The 22,292-nt window shown below is 47.6% G+C and overlaps 2 protein-coding genes across 4 annotated transcripts; one reads left to right on the top strand and one right to left on the bottom strand.

Annotated features, from left to right (window-relative positions):
- The first annotated feature begins 1,743 nt into the window (after window positions 1–1,743).
- On the top strand, window positions 1,744–8,372 carry HGH1 (HGH1 homolog). Its single transcript, XM_051971321.1, has 7 exons — window positions 1,744–2,444; window positions 2,861–3,456; window positions 3,674–3,774; window positions 3,864–3,962; window positions 4,432–4,523; window positions 4,626–4,748; window positions 7,409–8,372. Exons 1-7 carry the CDS (start codon window positions 2,319–2,321, stop codon window positions 7,553–7,555), a joined length of 1,284 nt encoding a protein of 427 aa, XP_051827281.1. The 5' UTR covers window positions 1,744–2,318; the 3' UTR covers window positions 7,556–8,372.
- Window positions 8,369–22,292, bottom strand: LOC127544612 (testis-specific serine/threonine-protein kinase 5-like). Of its 3 annotated transcripts, XM_051971319.1 has the most exons (9): window positions 22,160–22,292; window positions 15,448–15,697; window positions 13,669–13,776; window positions 13,203–13,405; window positions 11,911–11,966; window positions 11,190–11,322; window positions 10,432–10,547; window positions 9,905–10,078; window positions 9,214–9,681 (listed from the first exon to the last, which is right to left on the bottom strand). In XM_051971319.1, the coding sequence occupies exons 2-9, from the start codon at window positions 15,649–15,651 to the stop codon at window positions 9,251–9,253; spliced, it is 1,425 nt and encodes a 474-aa protein (XP_051827279.1). In that variant the 5' UTR covers window positions 15,652–15,697; window positions 22,160–22,292; the 3' UTR covers window positions 9,214–9,250. The 3 variants fall into 3 exon arrangements, with proteins under 3 accessions (XP_051827280.1, XP_051827279.1, XP_051827278.1); XM_051971320.1 differs by lacking the exons at window positions 9,214–9,681; window positions 22,160–22,292 and adding an exon at window positions 8,369–8,478 and having other exon boundaries at window positions 15,448–15,916; XM_051971318.1 differs by lacking the exon at window positions 22,160–22,292 and having other exon boundaries at window positions 15,448–15,916.

Genomic DNA, 22,292 nt, shown 5'->3' with positions numbered 1-22,292 from the left:
CTCATCTCACTTAAGCTCCTACCTGTTAAAGAAAGTTTTTAACATTTTATTTTTTTCCAATTACATTTTTATAACATTAGTTTTTTTTTATTTTTCAAAATACACGTAAAGATAGTTTTCAGCATTCACCATTGCAAAACCTTGTTTTTCAAATTTTTCTCCCTCCCTTCCTCCTACCCATCTAGAGAGACCTACATGAATTGATGCTGATTGAAGTGAGCAGAATCAGGAGATCATTGTACATGGCAACAAAAAACATTTTTTTTTGTACATGTGATAATCAATTCTGATAGACTTGGCTCTTTTAAAAAATGAGATGTTTCAGGCCAGTTCCTGTTATGGGTCAGAACACTGAACTTCTTACAAGATACTAAGTAAGTGGAATTGATGAGACAATGGTGATCTAGTTTAGCGCCATGCTTAATAGTTCTCTAAGTTCAGTATGATTGATTTAATCCTACCACAAATAACGGTTTCCTAGTGATATAATGATTGGTTTATACTCAGTGTGGAACATATAAGCTGGGACTCAGAAAGCCGATAGAGGCAGAGAAGACAAGAGAACTGGGGGGTGGGAGCTCAAGCTCTCAGAACCAAGAAGAGAGATTCAATCACTCTCCAGTCAGGCTCCTGGTGGCTGGCCTGGTCTCTTGCATTTCTTCACTGAGACCAAGGCCCATCTGAAAGGCTCTCCAGAAAGCTGCCCAGCCCCAGGAAGGAGATGATAAAGAATCTGGATTTTCTCACCTGGCTACTCTTGTGGGTGATTACTGAACTGAAAAGAAGGCTGCTCCCAGAGACTACCAGAAAACCGAAAAAAGAACATTACAACTTCCAATAGATTTGTGATGTACCATATGCATCCAGAGGGAGAACTATGGAGACAATATGGATCAAAGCATAGTATTTTCATTTTTTTGTTGTTGTTTTTGCTTTTTTCTCATTTTTTTCCACCTTTTGATCTGATTTTTCTCACACAGCATGACAAATATAGAAATATGTTTAGAACAATTGCACACGTTTAATTTAGAAAATATGATAGGTTTTACAGATGCCCCTGTTTGTAGGTGGCTTGATATCAATTATTGTCAATTCTGGAACATTATATAATGGGTCTTCTTCAATAAGATCCAGACCACTCAAAAGAGAGTCAGTCTATTTACTTTCACAGAGACAGCTAAACAGATGACAAGCATGATGTAGTATGGTGTCATGGAAAGAGTGCTAGAGTTGGTACCGTAAAAGACTAGGAGTCAAATTCTGACCCCTCGGTGGCTCAGCAAATAGAATGCTGAGCCTGAAGTCTAAAAGAGCTGGTTCAAATCCGGTCTCAGACCCTAGCTGTGTAACCCTGGGCCATTCCCTTCCCCTCTACCTGCCTCAGTTTCCTTAACTGTAAATTGGGGGTAATAATAGTATCTACTTCCCAGGGTTGGTGTGAGGATCAAATGAAATTATATTTGTAAAGTTCTTGGTATACAATAGGCATTTAATACATGCCTATTTCTTTCCTTCTTTTAACATTTAATTCCTGTATGATTATGCCAGATTATGCTAATTAACTGGTAACTCATTAAGTTAGATATATCTTGGACAGACAATGTATTTGAAAAAGGCAAGTAGGCTGGATAATCTCCAGAAAACTACGTGATTGTAACTGTGTCCAGTTGCTACGTGCTGCCCAAACATCATTTTTTTAAAAATACCAATATTCTTCTAGGAATGCGTATAGATCAGCGACTCCTGAGGTCCAGGAGCAATGCAGAGACGCACAGTGGACTGCAACCTTACCAGGAGGGACTTTTCCCGCCTCATCACCTGGCAAGAATGGGTGCTAAAGGGAAGAGAGCCCCTGACAGCCTGGGCAAGTACCCGGGATAAAGGGAACATTAGGCAGTGATGGAGGCGCGCCCTCGCGGCGTGACTGTGTGATGCTCTAACACAAGATGAGGAAGGAGGGTGAGAACACGGATCCTCTGCAATAACGTCCCGGTCCCGCTGCACAGGAGGCAGCTAGAACGCAGGGAGACCATCGCCTTTAAGAATGTACTAGCAGAAACTGACTCCTCAGTTTCTTCAATTACAGGATCAAAGAAGGCATCGTATATGTCCGTGGAAATATTTAGAACAGATAAGGGGCTAAGATTAAATGTTGTCTGCCCCTCAGGAAAACTCCGAGATCCGCCAGCCTACTGTCTCGATAGGTATCCCGAGTTTTCTGAGAGCAAGCTCTACCTCCGGGATAACGTTCTACCACGTTCTCGCTTATTCGCCATAAACTGCAGCCCCCATAATGCATCTCACGAACTTTGGCCCTGATGGGTCACTCTGATTGGGTATTTCCTTCAGACTGCCCCGCCCCTTCCTCCAGGCGCAGCCACCTCCCATTGGCTGTGCTTAGATGCACGTGGTGGGGAGGCAATAGCTGCAGCAGCTGCCTAGAGGTAAAGCTTGGGGTTGGGGGCGCCCCCGAGGTACCCTTGGTCTTCAGCCATCCCAGATAGTTTCGACTTCCTGGATTCCGGGATGAGCAGGAGCACATCTTGTTCTTTGTTGGGGCTTTTGGGGAGGAGAGAGGGGAAGGGACCCTCCTGAGAACTCCGGGGGAGGGCGGGCATGGGGTACAGGAAAGAGTTTTAGATGATCCGTACCCCGGCTTCCTAATGGAAGAGTCTAGGGGAGCTAAACCCCAAGGTCCCTTCCAGCAACTGTAAATTAGGATCTGCAAATTGCTGGAGCCCGTAATCCGGAGGCAACAGGTAGAAGGGACTGTCTCGGGCACGTGCATGCGTCCCCTCTCTCACCCCACTCTCACTGCTCCGTCTTCTCCCCTTCCGACCCCCCCCAACCCCCCGCCCAGATGAGCCGCAAGGATTCCGATGAGGAGGTAGCGGACGTGGCTAAGGAGCTCGTGACCTTTCTGACCCAAACCGCCCGGCCAGACGTCCAGGCAGAGGCAGCCCGCCACATCCTGGGACTGACGGGGTCCGAAACCGGCCGGTCCCTTCTGGTAGCCCAGGCGGGGCTACTGCAGGCGTTGGTCAGGCTCATGGACGGCCCTCCCACGGCAGCGAAGGGGGCAGTGGGAGACGCCTGGCGGGCAATGGTGAACCTGTCCGCAGAGCCCAACGTCCACAACTCGATGCTGGCCGAGCTGCCCCAGCTCCCTGTCCAGCTGCTGGCCCGGGCGCTAGCCCCAAACTGGCCCTGGGCCGGAGAGGCTGCGGCCGTGCTGGCCAATCTGAGCCGGGAGTCGGAGCCCATCAGGGAGCTGTTGGAGAAGAGTCTGGAGTCCAGCAGTGACAAGGCAAGTCCGGAGCCCAGCCTGGCCCTTCTTGTGACTGCCTTGACCACACCTGGCTATAACCCCCATTCCCCTCTCCACTACCTGGCCTCCCTGCTCTCCAACCTCAGCCACCTACCGCGAGTCCGAGCCTTCTTGCTGGACCCTAACAGGTAGGGGGAGAGGAGGCTCCTGGGAGCTGGCTGGGGAGGGCCGGGCCCCTGGGGGTGGGTGCCCAGAAGTCCCCCGGCCACTGCTGGGGTGCTAGGGTCAGGCTTGGGTCCAGCGCAGCCTCTTTGCTCGCCCCTGCTGGCTGTGGCGTGCGGTGTGGGGAGCTTGGGAATTACCGGGAGAGGAGCTGAACCCCCGGGTCACGTTCCGCCCTCCTAGGCGTCTGATCCAGCGTCTCCTGCCTCTCACCCACTGGCCAGACTCTGCTGTTCCAAGGATGGGGGTGGTGGGCACGCTGAGGAACTGCTGCTTTGAGCACGGTGAGTAGCTCAGAGCTTTGAGGGAAGCGGGGAGGAGGAGAAAGGGAGCTGGGGGTGGCGGGTCCCTCGCTGACTCCCCCTTCCTCTAGGTTCCCATGAGTGGCTCCTGGGTCCCCAGGTGGAGCTGCTTACCTTCCTGCTGATGCCGCTGGCTGGCCCAGAGGAATTCTCCGAAGAGGAAATGGATCGTGAGCTGGGCTGGTGGGCCCAGGGGGTGGGGAAGGGGTGTTCCAGGGGCTTTTTTAGAGCCCCAAGGATCCCACAGTGTTAGAACAATATTGAATAGCCCCCATAGAGGTCTGAAGCAGGTAGGCAGTACAATGCATAGACTCTGGGTTTGAGTTCGAATTCTGCCTTGTAGGCTTCTAACCTGTTTGTGTCAGTTTGCTCATCTGTAAAAGGGAGATAGTATCTGCCTCCCAGGGTTGTTAAGGTGATCAAATAATGTGCTTAGCACAGTATCTGGCACATGGCAGCCAGTTAATAAATGCTTGTTACTATGGTCTTCTACCTCCCTCTTATCCCCTAAAAGAGAGAAACTAAGACAGAGGATAAGGGACTGGAACCTGGGTCTTCTAGCTATTAGCTGGGCCCTTTGGGTCCTTGACATGGGAAACTTGGGATATATCCAGGAAGTCAGATCCATGGTCTCCCCAGGATTGCCAATGGACCTGCAGTACCTGCCCCCAGACAAGGAGCGTGAGCCAGATCCTGAAATCCGAAAGATGCTTATTGAGACCATTATGTTGGTGAGTGAGACAAGTCTTGGGGGCCCAGGTTTCTGCTTGTATCCTTCCTCCTTTTCCTGCCTGGTGCAGCCAGATCCCCTGATCTTTCCTGTCGCCCTGTAGCTCACAGCCACAGCTCCTGGACGGAAACTAGTGAAGGATCAAGGGGCTTATCTGGTGCTGAGGGAGCTGCATAACTGGGAACCTGATCCTGATGTCCGGCTGGCCTGTGAGAAACTCATTCAGGTAAGTGGGAGGGACAGGATGGTCCAAGAGTGTTTCCTTACTTTCCCTTACTGTGTGCCCTCAATTCAGTAAGGTTTGAGGGTTGCACTTCATAGCTGATGCTTTCTCCCTTCCACATTCTGTAGTTAGATCTGAACCCTTTAGAGCAATAAGTATTTATTAGGCTCCTCCTGTAGGTTTGGCACTGTGCTAAGTTCAAAGTATTCAGCAATTAGAATGAAATGATCCTTGTTTACAAGGATCTTATAAGTCTAATGGGAAAGACAGCAAAGTCACAAATAAATATACAATGAGTGAATATACATATATGCAAAGTTGAAGATAGTTTTGGAAGTAGGCCACTAGTAGTTCTGGGAATCAGAAAAGGTTCCAAGCAGGAGGGAATGCTGAAACTGTAATTTGACAGAAGGGAGGAGTTCTTTCCAATTGTGGGGAAAACAACTAGTGAAAAAGCACATTGGAAGATAGGGCAAAGATGGGATCAGAGAGTATGAGAGGGAATCTCCAATGAGAGTAGACAGATGGATGGGGACCAGGTTATGAAGAGTTTCAAAAGCTACATAGAGGTCCTAAAAGTAATAGGGAGCTACTGAGGTTCATTGAGCAGGAGTGACATGATCGTTCTGTACTTAAGGCAAATCACTTTGGCAACTATTTGTAGGACATACTGGAGTGGTAAGAGATTGGAAGCCAGGAGACTAAATAGGAGGCTGTTGCAATAATCAGGGAGATTTGATGAGAGTCTGAACATAGATAGCTTTGTGAATGGAGAAAGGGGATGTGATGTAAAACAATGTAAAAGTAGAAATAGCAAAATTTCGTATCTCATTCAATCAATATGTAGGGTGAATAAGAATGAGGGGGAGCAGCTAAGTGGGCTAAGTGGTGGCCCTGGTGTCAGTATGGCTTGAGTTCAAATGAGGCCTCAGGTACTAGTCACTGTGTGATCCTGAGCAAGTTGCTTAACCATGAATCCTGCAGCCAAAAAAAATTACAAAGAGGCAAGGAGGCTAACCTTGGCGACTAGAAAGATGGTGGTGCTTTTTTGAGAAATAATAGTGAAGTCTGAAGGGAGGAAAGGTTTTGAAGGAAAGGTAATGAATTCAGTTTGGGGCATGTCTCTGGGTCATCCAAATGGAATGAAGTTCAGGGGAGAGATGAGGTTGGCTATGGAGGTAGAAGGATTTATAGATCTGAGAGTCATCTTCATAGAGATGAAGTACTTGGGAGCTCCTCATGTTCCCAAGGGAGCAAGGGTGGAAAGGACCACCTCGGGGAATGTTCAGAGTTAGGGGCCATGAGAAGGAAAGGCCAGACAGGAAAGCAATGTCACGAAAATCCAGGGAGGAGTGTGTTCAGGAGAGCATGATCAGCAATATCAGATGCAGCAGAGGTCAAGATAGGGGATAGGAATAGGGGAAGAGGAAAGATGATCAGATTTGCCAATGAAGAGGTTGTGGGTAACTTTACTTGGGTGATGAGTTTGGAAGCCAGATTGCAAAGTGTTGAGTGAAATGAGAGGAGGGGAAGCAACTGTAGACAGCTTTTTTTCTAAGGTAGTTGACAAAGAGAGAGACATGTGACAATAATCTGAGGGGATGATAGGATCCAGTAAAGGATTTTTTTTTTTTTTTTTTTTGAGAAAATTGGGTATCTTTGAGAAACCAGGAGATAAGGGGAGGTGTAGACAGCTTTTTCTAGGATAGTTAAAGAGAGAGACATGTGATAATAATCTGAGGGGATCATAGGGTCCAGTGAAGGGTTAATTTTTTTTTTTTTTTTTTTTTTTTGGAGAAGAAAATCGGGTATCTTTGAGAAACCAGGAAGTAAAGGGAGGGAGAGAGGGAAAGAAGGAGGGAGGAAGGGAGAGAGAGACAAGAGACAGAGAAAGACAGAGACAGATAGACAAGAGATCTGCTGAATAACGAGGGGATGGAAATAGAACCAAAGGCACAGGGAGAGGAATTGATTTTGACAAGAAGAGTCACTTCATTGACAGAGACTTGGGGAATAGAAGATAAGAGTGGACAAAGACAATTGCTTCTGAACAAAAGGGAAAAGAGACCATTTATTGAAATGATCTCAAATTTTCTCAGTAAAACAAGAGGTGAAGATTGCAGCTCAGAGAAGAGAAAGGGGAATTATGGGAAGAGGTTTGGAATAACTGTGAGAAGATAGGGAATCAATGAAGAATAAAAATACTGCCTTGCTACAACATGGGCCCAGCTGAGTTTGGATAACATGAATTTATAACGTATCTTGTCAGCATCATTGTGTGACTTCTCTAGTTCTATTCAGTGGAGGTTGATAAGGATTAATATAGGACTGAGGAGGCAAGAGATGAGTGGTGATAAGATGTGGGGGGGCCCTGTGCCCCTCCTATGCCAGCCTCTGAGATACCAGCCTGTGCGCAGGGCTGTCTCTTCAGATTATCTGATCCCAAGCCCTCTCTCATAAGGAATCTCTCTGTGACACGTCTTTAAATGCTAGAAGACAGCTTTCATATCTAGGTCTTTTCCCTTGCTCTTTGCCTCCACATTGCTGAGTCTTCTCTCATGGGCAGCAGAAAACCCCTGAGTCCTATAGCTTGGTGGGAGCCCCCAACCTGCACATGTCCTTAGGCATGAACTCATGATTCCCCCTTCCCCGTGCCTGGGCAGGTGCTGATTGGGGATGAACCAGAGGCAGGCATGGAGAACCTACTAGAAGTGACTGTCCCCCCAGATGTAGAGCAGAGGTTGCAGCAGCTGGACCAGCAGGAGCAGCAGCAGCTTCAGCAGGAACGAGAAGAGGCCGGCCAGCCCTAGAGCAGGCCCCATAATCTGGGATCTTGCTGATGGGGCCCTGGACCTCTCCCCATGCCTTTTTGCCCTCTGACCAGAGGACTCTTGTGACCAGTAGCCCCCCTGGAGGTTGTACCCAGGCTGCTGACCTCAAGGAACCAGCCTTCTTTCCCTTGTCTTTGTTTCTGTGGGTGGGTGAAGCCTGGCCCCCATCAGAAGCTGTACTTCCTCTGCCTCCCACTTCAGCTTGTTAAGAATCTGCCCCAGGCCAGGGGTGAGGAGTGGACGACAAACACCGCTGGGGTGCTGGATGTGTCCCCGGAAAGGCTGTGGGCCAGGCCTGTCTCCAGGCCCCCCCTTCCCTTGGAGAGCTCTGGAATTTGTGTCTCTACTTCTCACTGAGCCTAACACCTCCTGTTGGGGGCAAGTCTTTGTGACATCCCTCCAACATGGGAAAACAACTGTCAATTGTCTTCCTCCTCCCCACCTGGTTTCTTTCACCAGTTCCTATTGTCATGATCTCCAAACCTTTCACTATTCTGCGGGACCTCCTCTTCACAGGTCTCAGTGCATTAATGTCCTTTGTAAAATGTGGTGCTCAAATCCAAACACCAAAGGTGATCAAAGTAGAGGAGTGGACAAGAGGGCCATCACCTCCCTAATCCGGGACGCTGTGCCTTTATCAAAACAGCATTCTATGTCATACTATTGCTTTATATTCCCAAATCTTTTTTACACACACTGTTGACTTAAATCCCTCCTCCCTCCTCTGTGTGGTTGATTTTTTTGAGCCCGAAACTAGGAGTTTACATTTATTCCTATTAAATGTCATGTTGATTCAGTTCATTCTTCCAGCCTTTTCAAATCCCTCTCAGCCACATCATCATCATCATCATCATCATCATCATCATCTCTAAGTCGGATCGACATTGCTTCTATGACTTCATCTAGATCATTGGTTAAAAATGTAGAACAGCATAAGACCGAGAACACAAGTTTTCCCACAGTGACCATAATCCTATTCGTCACTGATCTTGGTCTGAATGTTCTACTGATTTCAATCTCCCTACCTGTACTGTTGTCCACCTCGGATTTGTCCACAAAGGTAATGTGTTTGCAAACAAATTTTCCTGGCACCTAGGCATAATTCAGGAAGTCCCAGAAGTTTTCATGCAATCCTAAACTTAGTACACATATAGGCTTAAGCTTGAAACTGCATGAAGATTTTTGGGATCCCCTGTACTATGTCTTATCTTTTCCTGACTTACCAGTTCAGTAACCCATTTCCATGAAAATGGAAATGAGGTTAGTCCTATATAATCTTTTCTGGGTAAACCCACTCTAGTTCTTAGTACTCGCTACCTTTCTCTCAAGTACCTACAAAAAGGAGCTTCTATTAGACTAACAGAAAATCACTTCTGAGAACTTTGTGGAAGGCTTCATGAGAGGGAGGGCTGTTGTGGTTTGAGGTGGTCTGGTGTTCATTTCTACTCTCTGATTTTCTGAGGAGGTTGCACGTGAATGGGGCCTATGTCTGATTAGAGGCTTCCCTAGGTTAGAGGGAGACTGTCTTTCCTTTCCCTGTCAGCATACCCCCAATTCCTGGTCCAGGTCCCCCCATCCCTCCCCCAGAGACATCTCCAGCAGCTCTGACAGAATAAATACTTTATCTGGCCCCTGTCCCCACTCCCCTTACCCAATCCAACCCCTTCCCATCCCTCAGTTGACCAGGCGGTGCAGCGGGGCTTTCCGAATCACAGACATAGAGTAGAGGGACAGAATCTGCCGGGAAGCGCTGGGCCCGGCTAGGCTGCCCCCTGAAGGGCTCTGGGGCCCTATTCCTGCCCATGATGGCAAGCTCCCAGTCTTGTGGAAATTAGGCTTCAGGCTGGCCAGTATGCTGGGCCGACCTATTGATGGAGGGCGAGTGGGTGGGGATGCAGGGCCGGGACCTGGACCCAAAGGCTGTGCCAGCTGGGGAGATGGCAGCTGGAGGAGGGAACTGGGAGGCCGGAGCAGGGTCGTTGCCGACAGCTCGCTTGTTGGGGCCTGCTCAGAGCTGGCCTCGGGGGGCCCCTCAAGCATCCTTATGGTTGCAGGGATCAGGACTCCTGCTTCCTGGTCCTGTGGTTCAGATCCCTCCAATTCTTCTATAACACAGAGTGGGAGTGAAGGGGCCCCTGGGTGACAGGGCCAGGGTTCAGGAAAAGAGGGGCTGAGAAAAGAAGGATTTGGTTTCTGGGAGGGGGATCCCCAGGAGAAGTTCCACAGATCACCTCAGGAGCTTCTGGCTTGGAGGGGAAGAAGGGTTCTGCCATGAGGGGAGGGAGTTTTAGCTCTGGGCTCAGGGCTTGAGGGTGCGGGAGAAGTTACCTGATGCCAGCTCACCCTTCAGGGCTTTCTCCTCAGTCCCTGGTGTAGCACTGAGCACATTGTGGAACAGGGCATGGGACGCAGGCAGCATCCAGCAGTGGGAAGCCACCTGCTGCAGGCCCAGCCGGGCTCTCGGCCTCAGCTGGAGCAGACCCTGGATCAGGTCCTGGCACTCTGGGTGGGGATGAGGGGGAATGTCGGGGAGAGGGCACACTTTTGGCAGGACTGGCTCACTTTCTCCCCGGCCTCCCTACCCCCAATGCCGCCTTCATCTCTGTGACCAGTCTTGGAGTTGAGACTCCCCACACATTGCTGCGCAGCTCCCTGCCTCCAACCTGGTGGGCAAGAAAGGGAGGCCTGCAGAGCTAAAAGGGTTGTAAGAGCTTTCTCTAATCCAGTCAAATCCACTTATTTTACTGAGGAGGAAAAGGTCTGGTAGAGTGTCTTGCCCCATGTCATGCTACCAGGGGGCAGAGACAGGATCTGAACCAGATTCTCTAACTCTGGATCCATTAAAACCAAATTACCTTGAGACAGGCTGGGCCGGAAGGCCAGGCTCTGGCGCATGAGGTGCAGCATTTTGTGGGGTTGTCTCTCCTTGAAGGGCAGCTTCCCTGTCACCATGGCATAAAGGATCACGCCACTGCACAAGGGACAGACCTGTCATCACCATCGTCCCAAGCCCCCTATTTTTACAAAGAGCTTTCCTCAAAACAACCCTGGGAGGTGAGTAGTCCGAGCAGTAGTACCCCTATTTACAGAGGGGAAGAATGAAACTGGGGAAAGCTGGGAGAGCTGATGCTAAGGGGCACAGACCTGGTGAGCCACAGGGCCTTCATCACCAGGCCCACTTAGTCCTCTCCAAAGGGTTTTCCTCAGGCTATTTTACCAAGGTGCCGAGGTCAGTCACTTGCCCAAGGTCTCACCATTAGGGTCAGAGCCAAGATCTGATCCCAAAGTTCCTGAGTGGGCCAGAGGAGGAGCTCTGAGATCCACTCTGGGCTTGAGTCTAGGGTCCCCCTCAGCTCCCTCAGTCCTCACTGTGGGACTCCTCCAGGCCCTCTGTGGTGAGCTCTTGCCCCTTACACTGTTCTAAGTTCCTTGCCATGTTTGTGTTGTTCCCCTGGAGCTCCTTCTCTAATGATTCCTCCAGGGCTCCCAGTCCTTCCTGTGTGGGGCTTGTTCCCTGTCCACTTCCCAGGGCTCCCCCGCCCCCTGACTCCTCCCCTAGAGATCCCTGTATGTTCAGGGCTGCTCTCTGAGTCCCCACAGCCCGCTCACTCACAGACTCCATAGGTCAGCCTGTTCCCCATTATACTTCTTGCTCATGAGGATCTCAGGGGCTGTGTAGGCCACAGAGCCACAGAACGTGCTCAGCAGAGAATTCTTCACTGCGGTCCGATTGGCAAAGCCAAAATCTGAGGGGGGCAGAGGAGGGTTTGGTGAGGATTAGGTGCAGAAGAGGGACTGCTTCAAGGGGAGACAAATCTTCCTTGACCTTCAGTATTTGTCAGAGGTCCACCCCATGTCAGAATTTGTTTTTAAATTTGCAAAATACAGAAGAAACTATATCAAAGTAGTTTTCAAAATATTTTAGAAGCCCCGTTCCTGAGCCCCAGGTCTTTGCTAAGGGTAAGCTCAGAAAACATCAGTGACATTACTAATCATTAATGATATTTGAAGATATGAGAATTTTAACGTCCATAAGAGACATTGTCACAGAACTTAACCTGGATGGGACCTCTTAGCTCAGCCCTCTCTCTGAAGGACAATTGCCTCCCCAACAACCCATCCAACCATTGCTTGAAGACATTCAGGAGGGAGCAACCTCCAGAGGCTGCCCGTTCCACTTTGGTCAGTTTGTGCTTTATTTTGTGACAAAATCCAAAGAGGAAAAGATAACTCCAAAGGGAAGAGGGGAGAGGTTCTGGCACACTAATAGAAGAGCTTGGATGAGAAGAGGAGCTTCAGGCTTTTGAAAAGGCTGGGATGGGGGAGGGTCTTACCAGTCAGCTTCACAAACCCTCGATCATCCAGCAGGATGTTCTCACACTTTAAATCCCTGTCAAGAAAGAGAGGAAAGGTAAGGTCAGGAGTTGGTTCTGGCTGGGAGTCAGAGGCCAGGAGCAATCATGGGGGTGAGGTCTGAGGCCAGGTGTTAGGTTTGATGGAGGGTAGAGAGCTGGCACAGTGGATAAAGTGCCAGGCTTGGGGTCAGAAAGGCTCATCTTCCTGAGTTCAAAGCCAGCCTCAGACACTTACCAGCTGTGGGACTCTGGGCAAGTCAATCCTGTTTGCTTCAGTTTACTCATCTGTAAAATGAGCTGGAGAAGGAAAAGGCAAACCTCTCCAGTGTCTTTGGCAAGGAAACCCCAATTGGAGTCACAAAGTGTTGGATGTGACCGAACAACAACGAAGAGTGGTATTGGTCTGAGCTTCTGAGGTCAGGACGTTCTACTTCTGTGTCCTGGTCTGTCCTTTGGCTTCCTCCCTGGGGACTTGCCCTACCAATTAGTCCCTCTCTTTCATCTTCCATTTTCTCCCGAAGAATGTCTTCCTTTATATTTTGCCCGTTGTAGTCCTCCCATAACGCTGCTGCCCCAAACCTTCCATTATTCCCTTACCTCGTTAAGCAGCTGCCCTCTGGATCGTTGTGAGGATCACACCCAGGGAGCAGCAGGCGCATGCTGGGTGCTCTACAGTTACCTCATTTGGTCTTCACAACAACCCTGGGAGGCAGGTGCTATTATCCCCATTTTACAGATGAGAAAATTGAGGCAATCTGAGGTTAAGTGACTTGCCATATATAGCTATTAAATGTGAAAGGCCAGATTTGAGTCCCCCCTCCCCATTTTAAGTCTTGCTTTAACTGGGCTTGTCCCGCCAGAAGAGGCCTCCAGCTTAACATCCTGTCAGACTTCGCCCAGGTCCTTCTCAGATGCTGGCTCCTCCTTCCCCCTCCCCGACTCACCCACCCACATGTGTTCCTGCTCCTGGAACCTTTATGGAGGAAGGACCCCCGCCCAGGACAGTGTAAGATCCTTGACCATAGAGAGGATTCCCTTTTCATCTTCAGAGTTCTCAGCGCCTAGCAGAGTGCCTGGCCCCCAGGAGAGCTTCTGCACGTTTGTGGAGCGGAAGGCTGTGGCAGTCTGGGATTAAGGCAAAAACGGACTCTGGGGTAAGGCCCACCCTGGTGACAGGCTCCTCTTGGGCCGGAGAGAAGCTGGAGACGGGGCAGCCGGGCCTGGGATGGAGTCTCAGGGCCGAGTGGGGCAGGTTTCCGGGCCCCCCTCACCGGTGAACAATGCCCACGTTGTGGCAGTGGGCCACAGCACTGACAAGCTGTCGGAAGAGCCTTCTGGCCTCTTCCTCCTCCAACCCAGGGCAGCAGCGCCGGTCCGACGTGGCGTTGATGTGCTCCAGCAAGTCTCCGCGTGACGCCAGCTCCAGAACAAGGTAGGAGCGCTGGCTGTTCCGGTACGTCTCGTAAAGCTGAATCTGTTCCCCAGGGGACAGCCATCCTCAGGCCTCATTGGGGCGAGCTTCAGGGAGGCAGGGCAGGGCAGACAGAGATGGAGAGGGGCTGCCCCCAACCCCAGCTGTTAGAGGAGCTGCGGGGTCAGGGAGACGAGGTGGCTGAGCTTTAGGGGCTCTAGTGGGGAGGGGGCTTCACAAGGGCCGGACCTCTGCAAGATGGGAAACCAGTGGAAAAGGGATCATAGTCCCTCCTCCTTCCCTCCCTGGTCCCATCCCTAGCTCACCACATTCAGGTGCTTGTAGGTGGCATTGAGGGAGTAGATCTCTCGGGGAAGGAACTTCCTGGAGTATTCTAAGGGGGCTTCAGCTGTAGATATTATCTTAATGGCTACCTATGGGGGGAGGGAAGTGGAATAAAGGAAAAGGCATAGAACAGGCCCCCAGGATCTTGGGATGGGTCGGCCCTGCCATGCTGAGATCAGCAAGCTCTCAGGGAAGGACATTCCTAGAGTCCTCAGTCCTTATTGCTGCTCCTGGCCCATACTAAGTGTTCACTGACTGACTGACCGAGAATGGGGAGAGACAAGCCTGCCCTTATGGAACTCTGTAACTTCCATGCTCTTCCTAGTTTGCTTTCAGGAGCTGCCTGGAACAGGTAGAATCCCCTTTCCTTCAGACAACCTTCAGATGTTTGAAGGTGGCTGTTGTGACTCCTAAGTCTTCTCTTTCCTCTATTAAAACTCCCCAGGTCATAGGATTTAGAGGCAAAAGGAACTTTAGAGTTTGAAACTCATCCTTTTACAGATCAAGAAAAATTTAGAGGCCTGGAGAGGGGCCTTTTGGCAGGGAGGTGAGGGGGAGTTGCTCAAAGAGACACAAAAACAGTTATAAACATGGTCCTTATCACTCCGAGTCCAGAGTTCTTTCCACTATAGCCTGATACATTCCCTTCCTAGGCAAGTGAGCGATGCAGCTGGATAGAGAGGCAGGTAGGCCAGTGTTTAAGTCCATCCTCAAATACTTATTTAAGTGCCTCATCAGTAAAATGGGGATAATAGCATTTCCCCTCCCAGAGGTATCATGAGGATAAAATGAGATCACATTTGCAAAATGCTTTGCAGGCCCTAAAATGTTATATACATACTAGCTACCACTTGTTCTAACACTTCCCTCAGGAAAGCCTTCACATATTTTAAGAAGTGATCACTTCTCCCCTAAGCCCTCCTGTCACTGTAGTTCCTGTGGCTAATCCACATAGGCCCTAGTAGCCAGCTGCCCACCCGTGACCAGTTTGGTCACTCGGTTCTGGACTCTCTCTTTGTATAATGTGGTTTTCACAATCAGAACTCAGACAGGGCCTGACAACCAGTGAGACTCACCCTAAGAAAGCTTAGTTTTCACTTCTAAATATCTGTGTATCATCACCACCTAGCCCCGTTCTAGGGATCCGGTGGCTCCCCAGTAAGATAATGGTTAAAAGGACTTGAGTAGAATACAGGGAAGGGAGCTGGGTGGCCCAGTGGAGAGAGCTCCAGGCCTGGAGCCAGGAAAACTCCTTTTTCCTGAGTTCAGATCCTGTCCCAGACACTCATTAGCTTGTGATTCTGGGCAAGTCACTTCGCTCTGTTTGCCTCAGTTTCTTCATCTATAAAATGAGCTGAAGAAGGAAATGGCCATGCTAGCATCTTTGCCAAGGAAACCCCAGACGGGGTCACTCAGAGTCAGGCACAACTGAAATGACTGAGGAACAAGAAGACATTATTACTGCCTTTAACTGTCTGAAGGTCTGTCCTCCTGGAGGACGGGATGAATGGGTCTACTCGGTCTAAGGAAGATTGAAGTGCGAGAAATGGACGGGTGAAAATGGCAGAGAGGCAGAGCAGCCTGATAGAAGCAGCCAGATTGTGGGCCCGGCTCGGGAGGAAAGGCCAGCCTAGGAAGGGCGCTCCCTGTTCTTTAGTTAGAGATGGGGCCGGCCCTGGTGAGACCTGGCTGGGGACCCGGGGGACGCTCCCCCTGCCATCCCTCCGTTCTGTGCCATTCCGCCCGTCCCAGGCCCTCACCATAGTGTGGCGCTTGGCTCTCAGGTCAGAGGACAGCTTGTAGTTCTGGCGCATTCTCTCGTGGGTGGCGTACCCCAGGTAGACTTTGGAGAAAGCTCCCGAACCGATCTTCTTGGAGGAGAGCAGATAGCCATTGTCGCGGCACTCCCGCACCTGATCCATGAACGCGCGCCGGTTCGAATCTCTTTTGCTGCTGCTCTTCATGATGTGGCTGGGGATCCAGGGGAGGTGGGGCAGCTGGCAAGCTCACCTGGTCGTAGAGAGAAACAGGGGGCTGGGCAGCTCGACCTCCTCCAGAGAGCCGGGATCAGGGCCAGCGCTTGTGCAGGAGATCGGGGTGAGGGCAGGGCAGGTGTCCCCAAAGCAGGCGCCACCCCAGACTCTCCACTCTGCTCAGGAGCAAGGACTAGGCATTTGCAAGGACTGAGTTCTCTTGTTGGGCAGGACGTGCTACTGCGGCTTTGGACTGGGTATGGGAGTGATTCTAGAATAGAAGCTCACTTGGTAGTTCTGGAACCTGGACCTGCATTGTCCTTTCCAGGCTGCTGTCCTCCGCTTGGGCTCCCGTCCCTGCCACACGAGATGGTCCCGAAGCTGTTCTTTCCCTGCCGGGCAATTGCTCTCAGGAGTGACCCGGCCACCCAGAATCAGAGCCTTGGAGGCGGCCCAGTCCATGCTTAGCAGGGATCTCTGAGAAGTGGTCACCCTGGCTGCCTCTGCTTGAAGACCTCCCGGGATGAGGGGCCCGTCCCCCTTGGAGGCTAGCTCTAATGATCAAGAAGCTTCTGCTTTTATGGAGCCTCTCTGCAACTTTCCCTCTTCTCTCTTTCAAACAGTCACTCAACAAACACTTATTAAGCACCTATTATGTGCCAATCACAATGCTAACCCTGGGAATAAAAAGACAAAAGTGAAACAATCCTTCCCCTCAAGAAGGCACTAAGTATGCACCATATATTTGCAGCTGGAAGGAATCTTAGAAAGCACAGAGTCACTCCTTATTTTACAGATGAGGAAACTGAGGCATGGAGAAGTTAAGTAACTTGCTCCAAGTCAAACAGCTAATAAATGTTCAAAATGGGATTTAAATTCAGGTCTTCCCGACTCCAGATAAGATATTGCCACTCCTTGTATATATTCTGCATATACTTCAGATATGTATTTTTATTTCTTGTATATATTTTGTATATGCCCTAGTATATGCAAAGTACAAGGCATCTCAAAGTATATAAGGCACATTTAGTTATATGTAGAATAAATATGAAGAGAATTTAAAAGGAGAGGGCTGAAAGAATTGCATTGGCAAATGCGGGGCTCAGGAAAGACTCTGTATTGAAGATGATATGAATCTATTCCCTTTTACACATGAAGACAATTTCTGTGCACTTTTCCTCCCCAAAGTCTTGTGTTTCCTTCTCTAGACTAAACCTACAGAGTTCCTCAGAATTAGGATTAAGGTTAGAAACATAGTTTCCAGTTACCTTATCATCCCAGTCACCTTTTGGACATGGTCCAGTTTGTCATAAGATCACTGGTATAGAGCTTGAAGGGAACATGGAAACCACCTAGTCAAATAGTTATGGACAAAACAACCAATGGTCAGAGAGAATGCCCAAAGATAAATAAACTGTAAGTAACACCTTGGATTTGAACATAGGTCTTCTGATTCTATGAGGTAGAACCTTAGTGTTACCCGGATTTGCAATTAAATCTTCGATTTGCTATATTATTTCCATATGATTTTGGATGCTTTGGGTTTCTTTGGAAATTGTTCATACCTTTTGACCATTCATCTATTGGGAAAATATACTACCTTCACTAGAGCCCTTCCTTCTTCCTTCCTTCCTCTCTTTCTCCCTTTTTTTTCCTTTCCTCCCTTTCTCCCTTTTTTCTTTCCTCCCTTCCTCTCTTCTTTTTTCCCTTTCTGCCTGCCATTCTTTTTTGTTAATGTCTCATTTTAAACATATAGTGCTCAGAAACCTCCAGATATTTTTCACATAAACCATCATCTGTCTATCTACACCTCCCTGTCTTATACAGTTGATTTTTTTTTTTTTGCACTGAAGAAAAGGCCTCGAAGGAATCATCAAATCACTGTCTATCAGAATTGGAAGGGAGCCAACCAACCAATCCAGTATTTATCTTTGGGCCATAACTAAGAATATTTTCACCTAGAGCAATAACAATGTTTGCGATGGTGAGGGGAGGGGAAGGAAATACAAATTGTGTATGTTCCCACAACTCTATAATAAAGTAAGTGGCTGAGATTTAACGCAAGACCTCTGACTCTAGATGGGTCTTGTCCATCTGGTTTCTTCTATCAGTTTTTCCTTTTACAGTTGTGGAAAGTGTCTCAGAGAGGTCCAGCAGACTTCTGCTGGCAGAGTTAGGAGGATATACCTATTTTCAAGTATTTGAAGGGCTGTATCAGATGGAGAAAGGATCTGTTTCTGATGGAACCCAGAGAATAGAATCTGAAGCCTACCTTTCCCATTGGGCTGATCTGATCTCTTCATTGTCACTCATGCCCTCACAACCTAGAATGTTCTCTTCCCTCTTTTAATGCTTCTTACCATCCCACTATTCCACCTCCTGCTGTGGGAACCTGGGTTCCTCATTTGTGAGAATTCTCTACGAATTCCGACCATGTTGCTAGATGCACATAGCCTTTTTGTGGGTGTTACCTTCCTTTTTTCTTCTAACTCTGGAAACTGTAATCAAATCAAAATCGCCATTCCTGGAAAAATGTGTCTATCAATCAATTTCTTGGTGAGTCACTATCTATCCCACTGACTTTCCAAATCATATCACCCTCCCTGGCCTGGCCTGGCAATGTGTGTTGTCTTTGAAAATTATAAGGAAAGCTCCTTGAGGGTTTTTTTTCATTCTAATTAATTAATTTTGAAGTACTGCAGAGCTACAATCCCTGCAGGCCCTCAAGAGGCTTATGTTCTGATGGGAGAAGACTGTCTAAAAAAGGAAATGGAAGAGAGGCTGGGAGGAGAAGGAAGTACCTATGTAGGATCATGGTAGAGAAAGTCCAGAGAAGAATGGACACATGGCTGACCTAGGCACTTTTCTTAAAATGGAGGTTCTGAGAGAAAAGAACTAAAGAGACAGAATTTATTTCAAATGTGAGAAGTCCAGGGGGAGACAGAATGAACTTACAGAGTGAGGAGACTGCTGTGGCAAGGTAGGGATATTCTGGAGGATCAAGAGTGGAGTCCAGAGAGGATACATTATTTGACAAAAAAAATTGGTTGGAAATTATTGGCCACAAAGGTATTATTTTAGAAGGAAATTGATAGGCACGCATATTAGTACACAAAATGCTTGAAAAATGAATCTAAGTTGTTACTTCTGATGATCTTGGCATTCCTGATATTCATATCATGGCACAATGTAAACGAATAAGATGTAGCCATTGCTCTTGGGATTGTGATCTGTATAGGAGACAACTATATTATATTCTATATATATATGTGTGTGTGAATATATGAATATATATATATATATATATATATATATATATATATACATATATATATATATATATATATATATATATATATATATATATATATATATTCAAGGGCCCAGATAGAAAGGCCCTTGAAACAAAGAACTGGAGCTCCTACTCTGACTCTGTCTTCTCATCTCTACCATTTCCCTGAGCCCAGGGAAAATAATAATTCAGAGAAAGGACAATGCAGATTCTTCAAGGCTACAAAACTTTGACAGAAGCACCTGTGCTCAGATAATTGTTTTTATAATTTATTTTCATTTTATAGTGTCATTAACACATTTAATTATATGCTGAGTGGGTATATGCTTTGGAACTGAGAAAGGAGCTGTGAATCAGGTTGCTGATGTGATATATTTAAAAAGCAAATTAATTTAGTTTGGCATGACTTCCTCTTCTTTTCTGAGACAATTTGGGGTTATAATAATAAATATAAATATAATAATAAAAATAAATAATAAAAGCTAATAAGTACCTAAAGCCAGATTTGAACCTAGGTCCTCATGACTCCAGGGCTGTACATCTACCTGCCCCTACATGACCTATTTTTTTTTGGGGGGGGAGGCAATTGGGGTTAAGTGACTTGCCTAGGGTCACACAGTCAGGAAGTGTTAAGTGTCTGAGGCCAAATTTGAACTCAGGTCCTGCTGACTTCAGGGCTGGTGCTCTATTCACTGCATCACCTATTGCCCCCATGACCTATTCTTAAAAGAAAAAAAAAACTTTCATAGACAAAAGTGGCAATATCTTATTTTCTTTGCCAATTGATTTCTTTAGACAAAGGTATATTTTTTGTTCTTGGGCCTTCACAGCTGTTTCTCACATCCTGAATCGGATTGAACCTTTCCTTGTTATTAAGAAAAACAAAACCAAAAAACCTAATAGACAGCATCTGTATATATCCACAATATTCTGTCTTAGTCATCTCCCACTTCTTCACTTTTTCTATTGCTCAGTGTATGTTGTTCTCTCTGTGTCGGGGCATGACTTTAAGGAACATGTTAGCTCTTGGTGAGGAACACTTTCCCATGCGAAGCAACCTGATGTAGTAGGGGGCCATGTGCTCCTCTTGCCCAGGGTCCATATGCAGCCAGTCCAAATCATATTAAAATTAGTTGGGAAATGTTGAATGAAACAAGTAGAAGATGTGATAGAATACAGATAATGTCAGTATGAGGCCCACAGGGATCCTGGTTTATTGTTGTTCTGACACTTTGTGTCCCCATTTGGGGTTTTCCTGGCAGAGACCCTTGAGTGGTTTTGCCATTTCCTTCTGCAGCTCATTCTATAGATGAGGGAACTGAGGCAACAGGGTTGAGGGACTTCCCCAGGGTCACACCGCGCTGTGACTCCCAGGTGCCACCTAGCTACCACGTGTGGTTTAGTGGTCTCCCCTGCTCTGAGTTTTACCACTGCTGGAGTAAACCTTCTGAAAGACATGGATTAAATCCAGCCAGTGTTACTAGCTGTGTGAACACAGGAAAGAACCATCTGTTTGGACCTCAGTTTCCTCATTTACAAAAGGACAGTGAGACCTGCAGCATCTGCTTTAAAGGGGGGCTGTGAGTTCCCAATGGGATGCCTGCAAAGCACTTTGCAAAGTTTAAAGCAGCACAGGAAAACCCGCAGTTATGACTGCTCCATTTGGGTTACGTTCCACGCCCATTCTTTCCTTTGTTTTATTCCTAGCATCTCCTTGGCTGGCAATGACTTGGCTCCTTCCCTCTGACTGATTTCTGTTTGGTACCAGTTTGGATAAATGGGTTTATTTGCTCTTTGCCATATTTGAAGGAACTGGAGTCAAGCTTTTTTCCCCCTCACTTTCATATTGCCTTTCTATCCCAGGGTTCTAGGGAAATCATTTCTAAAATAAAACTTAGGTAGAATATTTCTAAAAAAGATTGGTAGGATCTTTTCTAAAAATATATATTCAATGTATAAAGTAGCTATCAGGTATAGGATGAGTATTTCCACCATCACAAAAGAAATGCTTAAAATACAAAAGACATGATCATAAGCATTCAAGTAAAAAAATTGAAACATAAAGCAATAATCCATTGTCTATGTTATCAGTCTCCCTGAAAAGGAAAGATACCTTGTGGGATTTATGAACAGATATTTCACTTTGACTTTTGACCGGAACTATCCCTGGATTTCCTGGCCAACCAGGACATGATATGGCCTGTCATAATTCTTTCCACTGCAGCTCCTTCTGGCAGTCATCTTTCTGCAATGAGTTATATAGTGATTTTGCTGGAGATAGCCTCAGGAGCAAAAAAGTATGAACTGATAAAGAGTCAGAAAACTTGGTTTTAAATACTTTTTCTCCCATTTACTATCTGTAACTTGGGGCAACTCCCATTACCTCCCTGGGTCTTATTTCCTCATCTGTAAAATGGGAGGTTGTCTCTGAGATCTCTTCCACTCCTAGTTCTGTGGTCCTATAACCTCTCAGACTCATGAGTTAAACACAGGGCCTCAGGATCCATTTCTTAAGATCACTGCTCTGTCACCTGAGCTTAGGGAAAGAAACACAAAGCAGAAAAGGCAGCCAGGAACTTCAGGTGCGGGCTCAGGCTCATCTAGGCAAGTGCTGGGGGAGAAAGGAGGGATCAGAATTCTCTCACTCCATCTTAGCTGGAAATCCCAGAGAGAGCTGGCAGAAGCCATCAAAAGAGGGAAAACAGAGATGGATATTTTCTCCTCCATTGATTTTAAAACCTGCCAAATGGGCAACTCTCCCTAAGTCATCCAGTACTTCACTTTGACACAGTCTAGTCCAGAAACCAAGGGAGCAATCAGATTGTTTTGTCACTTTTACCCTCTAGCAATGGGCTTGAGCACTATCTCCCACAGAGCCAGAGTCCATGTCGAGATCTTTAGGGTATATAAGTATCATAAGTATGCTATATAAGTATCATCCACATTTTTAGAAGTAACCACTCATATCATTTAGGGGTCAAAAGTAGATTCATGGAGAGCAAAGGAAAGTGGAGAGGGAGGAGGGGGAAGAGATGAAGGGAGGGGAAAGCAAAGAGGAGAGAGGCTAGCAGAGGGGAAGAGGGGAGGGAGAAGGTTCTGATGATCCGGACACAGAAAATTAATATAACCCACCCCCAGTCTTCCCCTTCATATGGGATGCATGGTTCAAACGGGAGAAATGAAATTCAAAAAGAGGAAGAGACATACTCATGATCACCCAGCCGACTCTCTGTGGGCCCTGGAATTCAGACCTCCATCACCTGACTCCTATCCAAGCAAGCTCTCTGCTTCCTCTTCAAAGAATCCCAGACTTTGATTGTTGGAAGAGCTCTCTGCAGGC

This window comes from Antechinus flavipes, chromosome 1 (assembly GCF_016432865.1).
Source record: "Antechinus flavipes isolate AdamAnt ecotype Samford, QLD, Australia chromosome 1, AdamAnt_v2, whole genome shotgun sequence".
Classification (NCBI taxonomy): Eukaryota; Metazoa; Chordata; class Mammalia; order Dasyuromorphia; family Dasyuridae; genus Antechinus; species Antechinus flavipes.
This window is presented reverse-complemented; position numbering and strand designations above follow the sequence as displayed.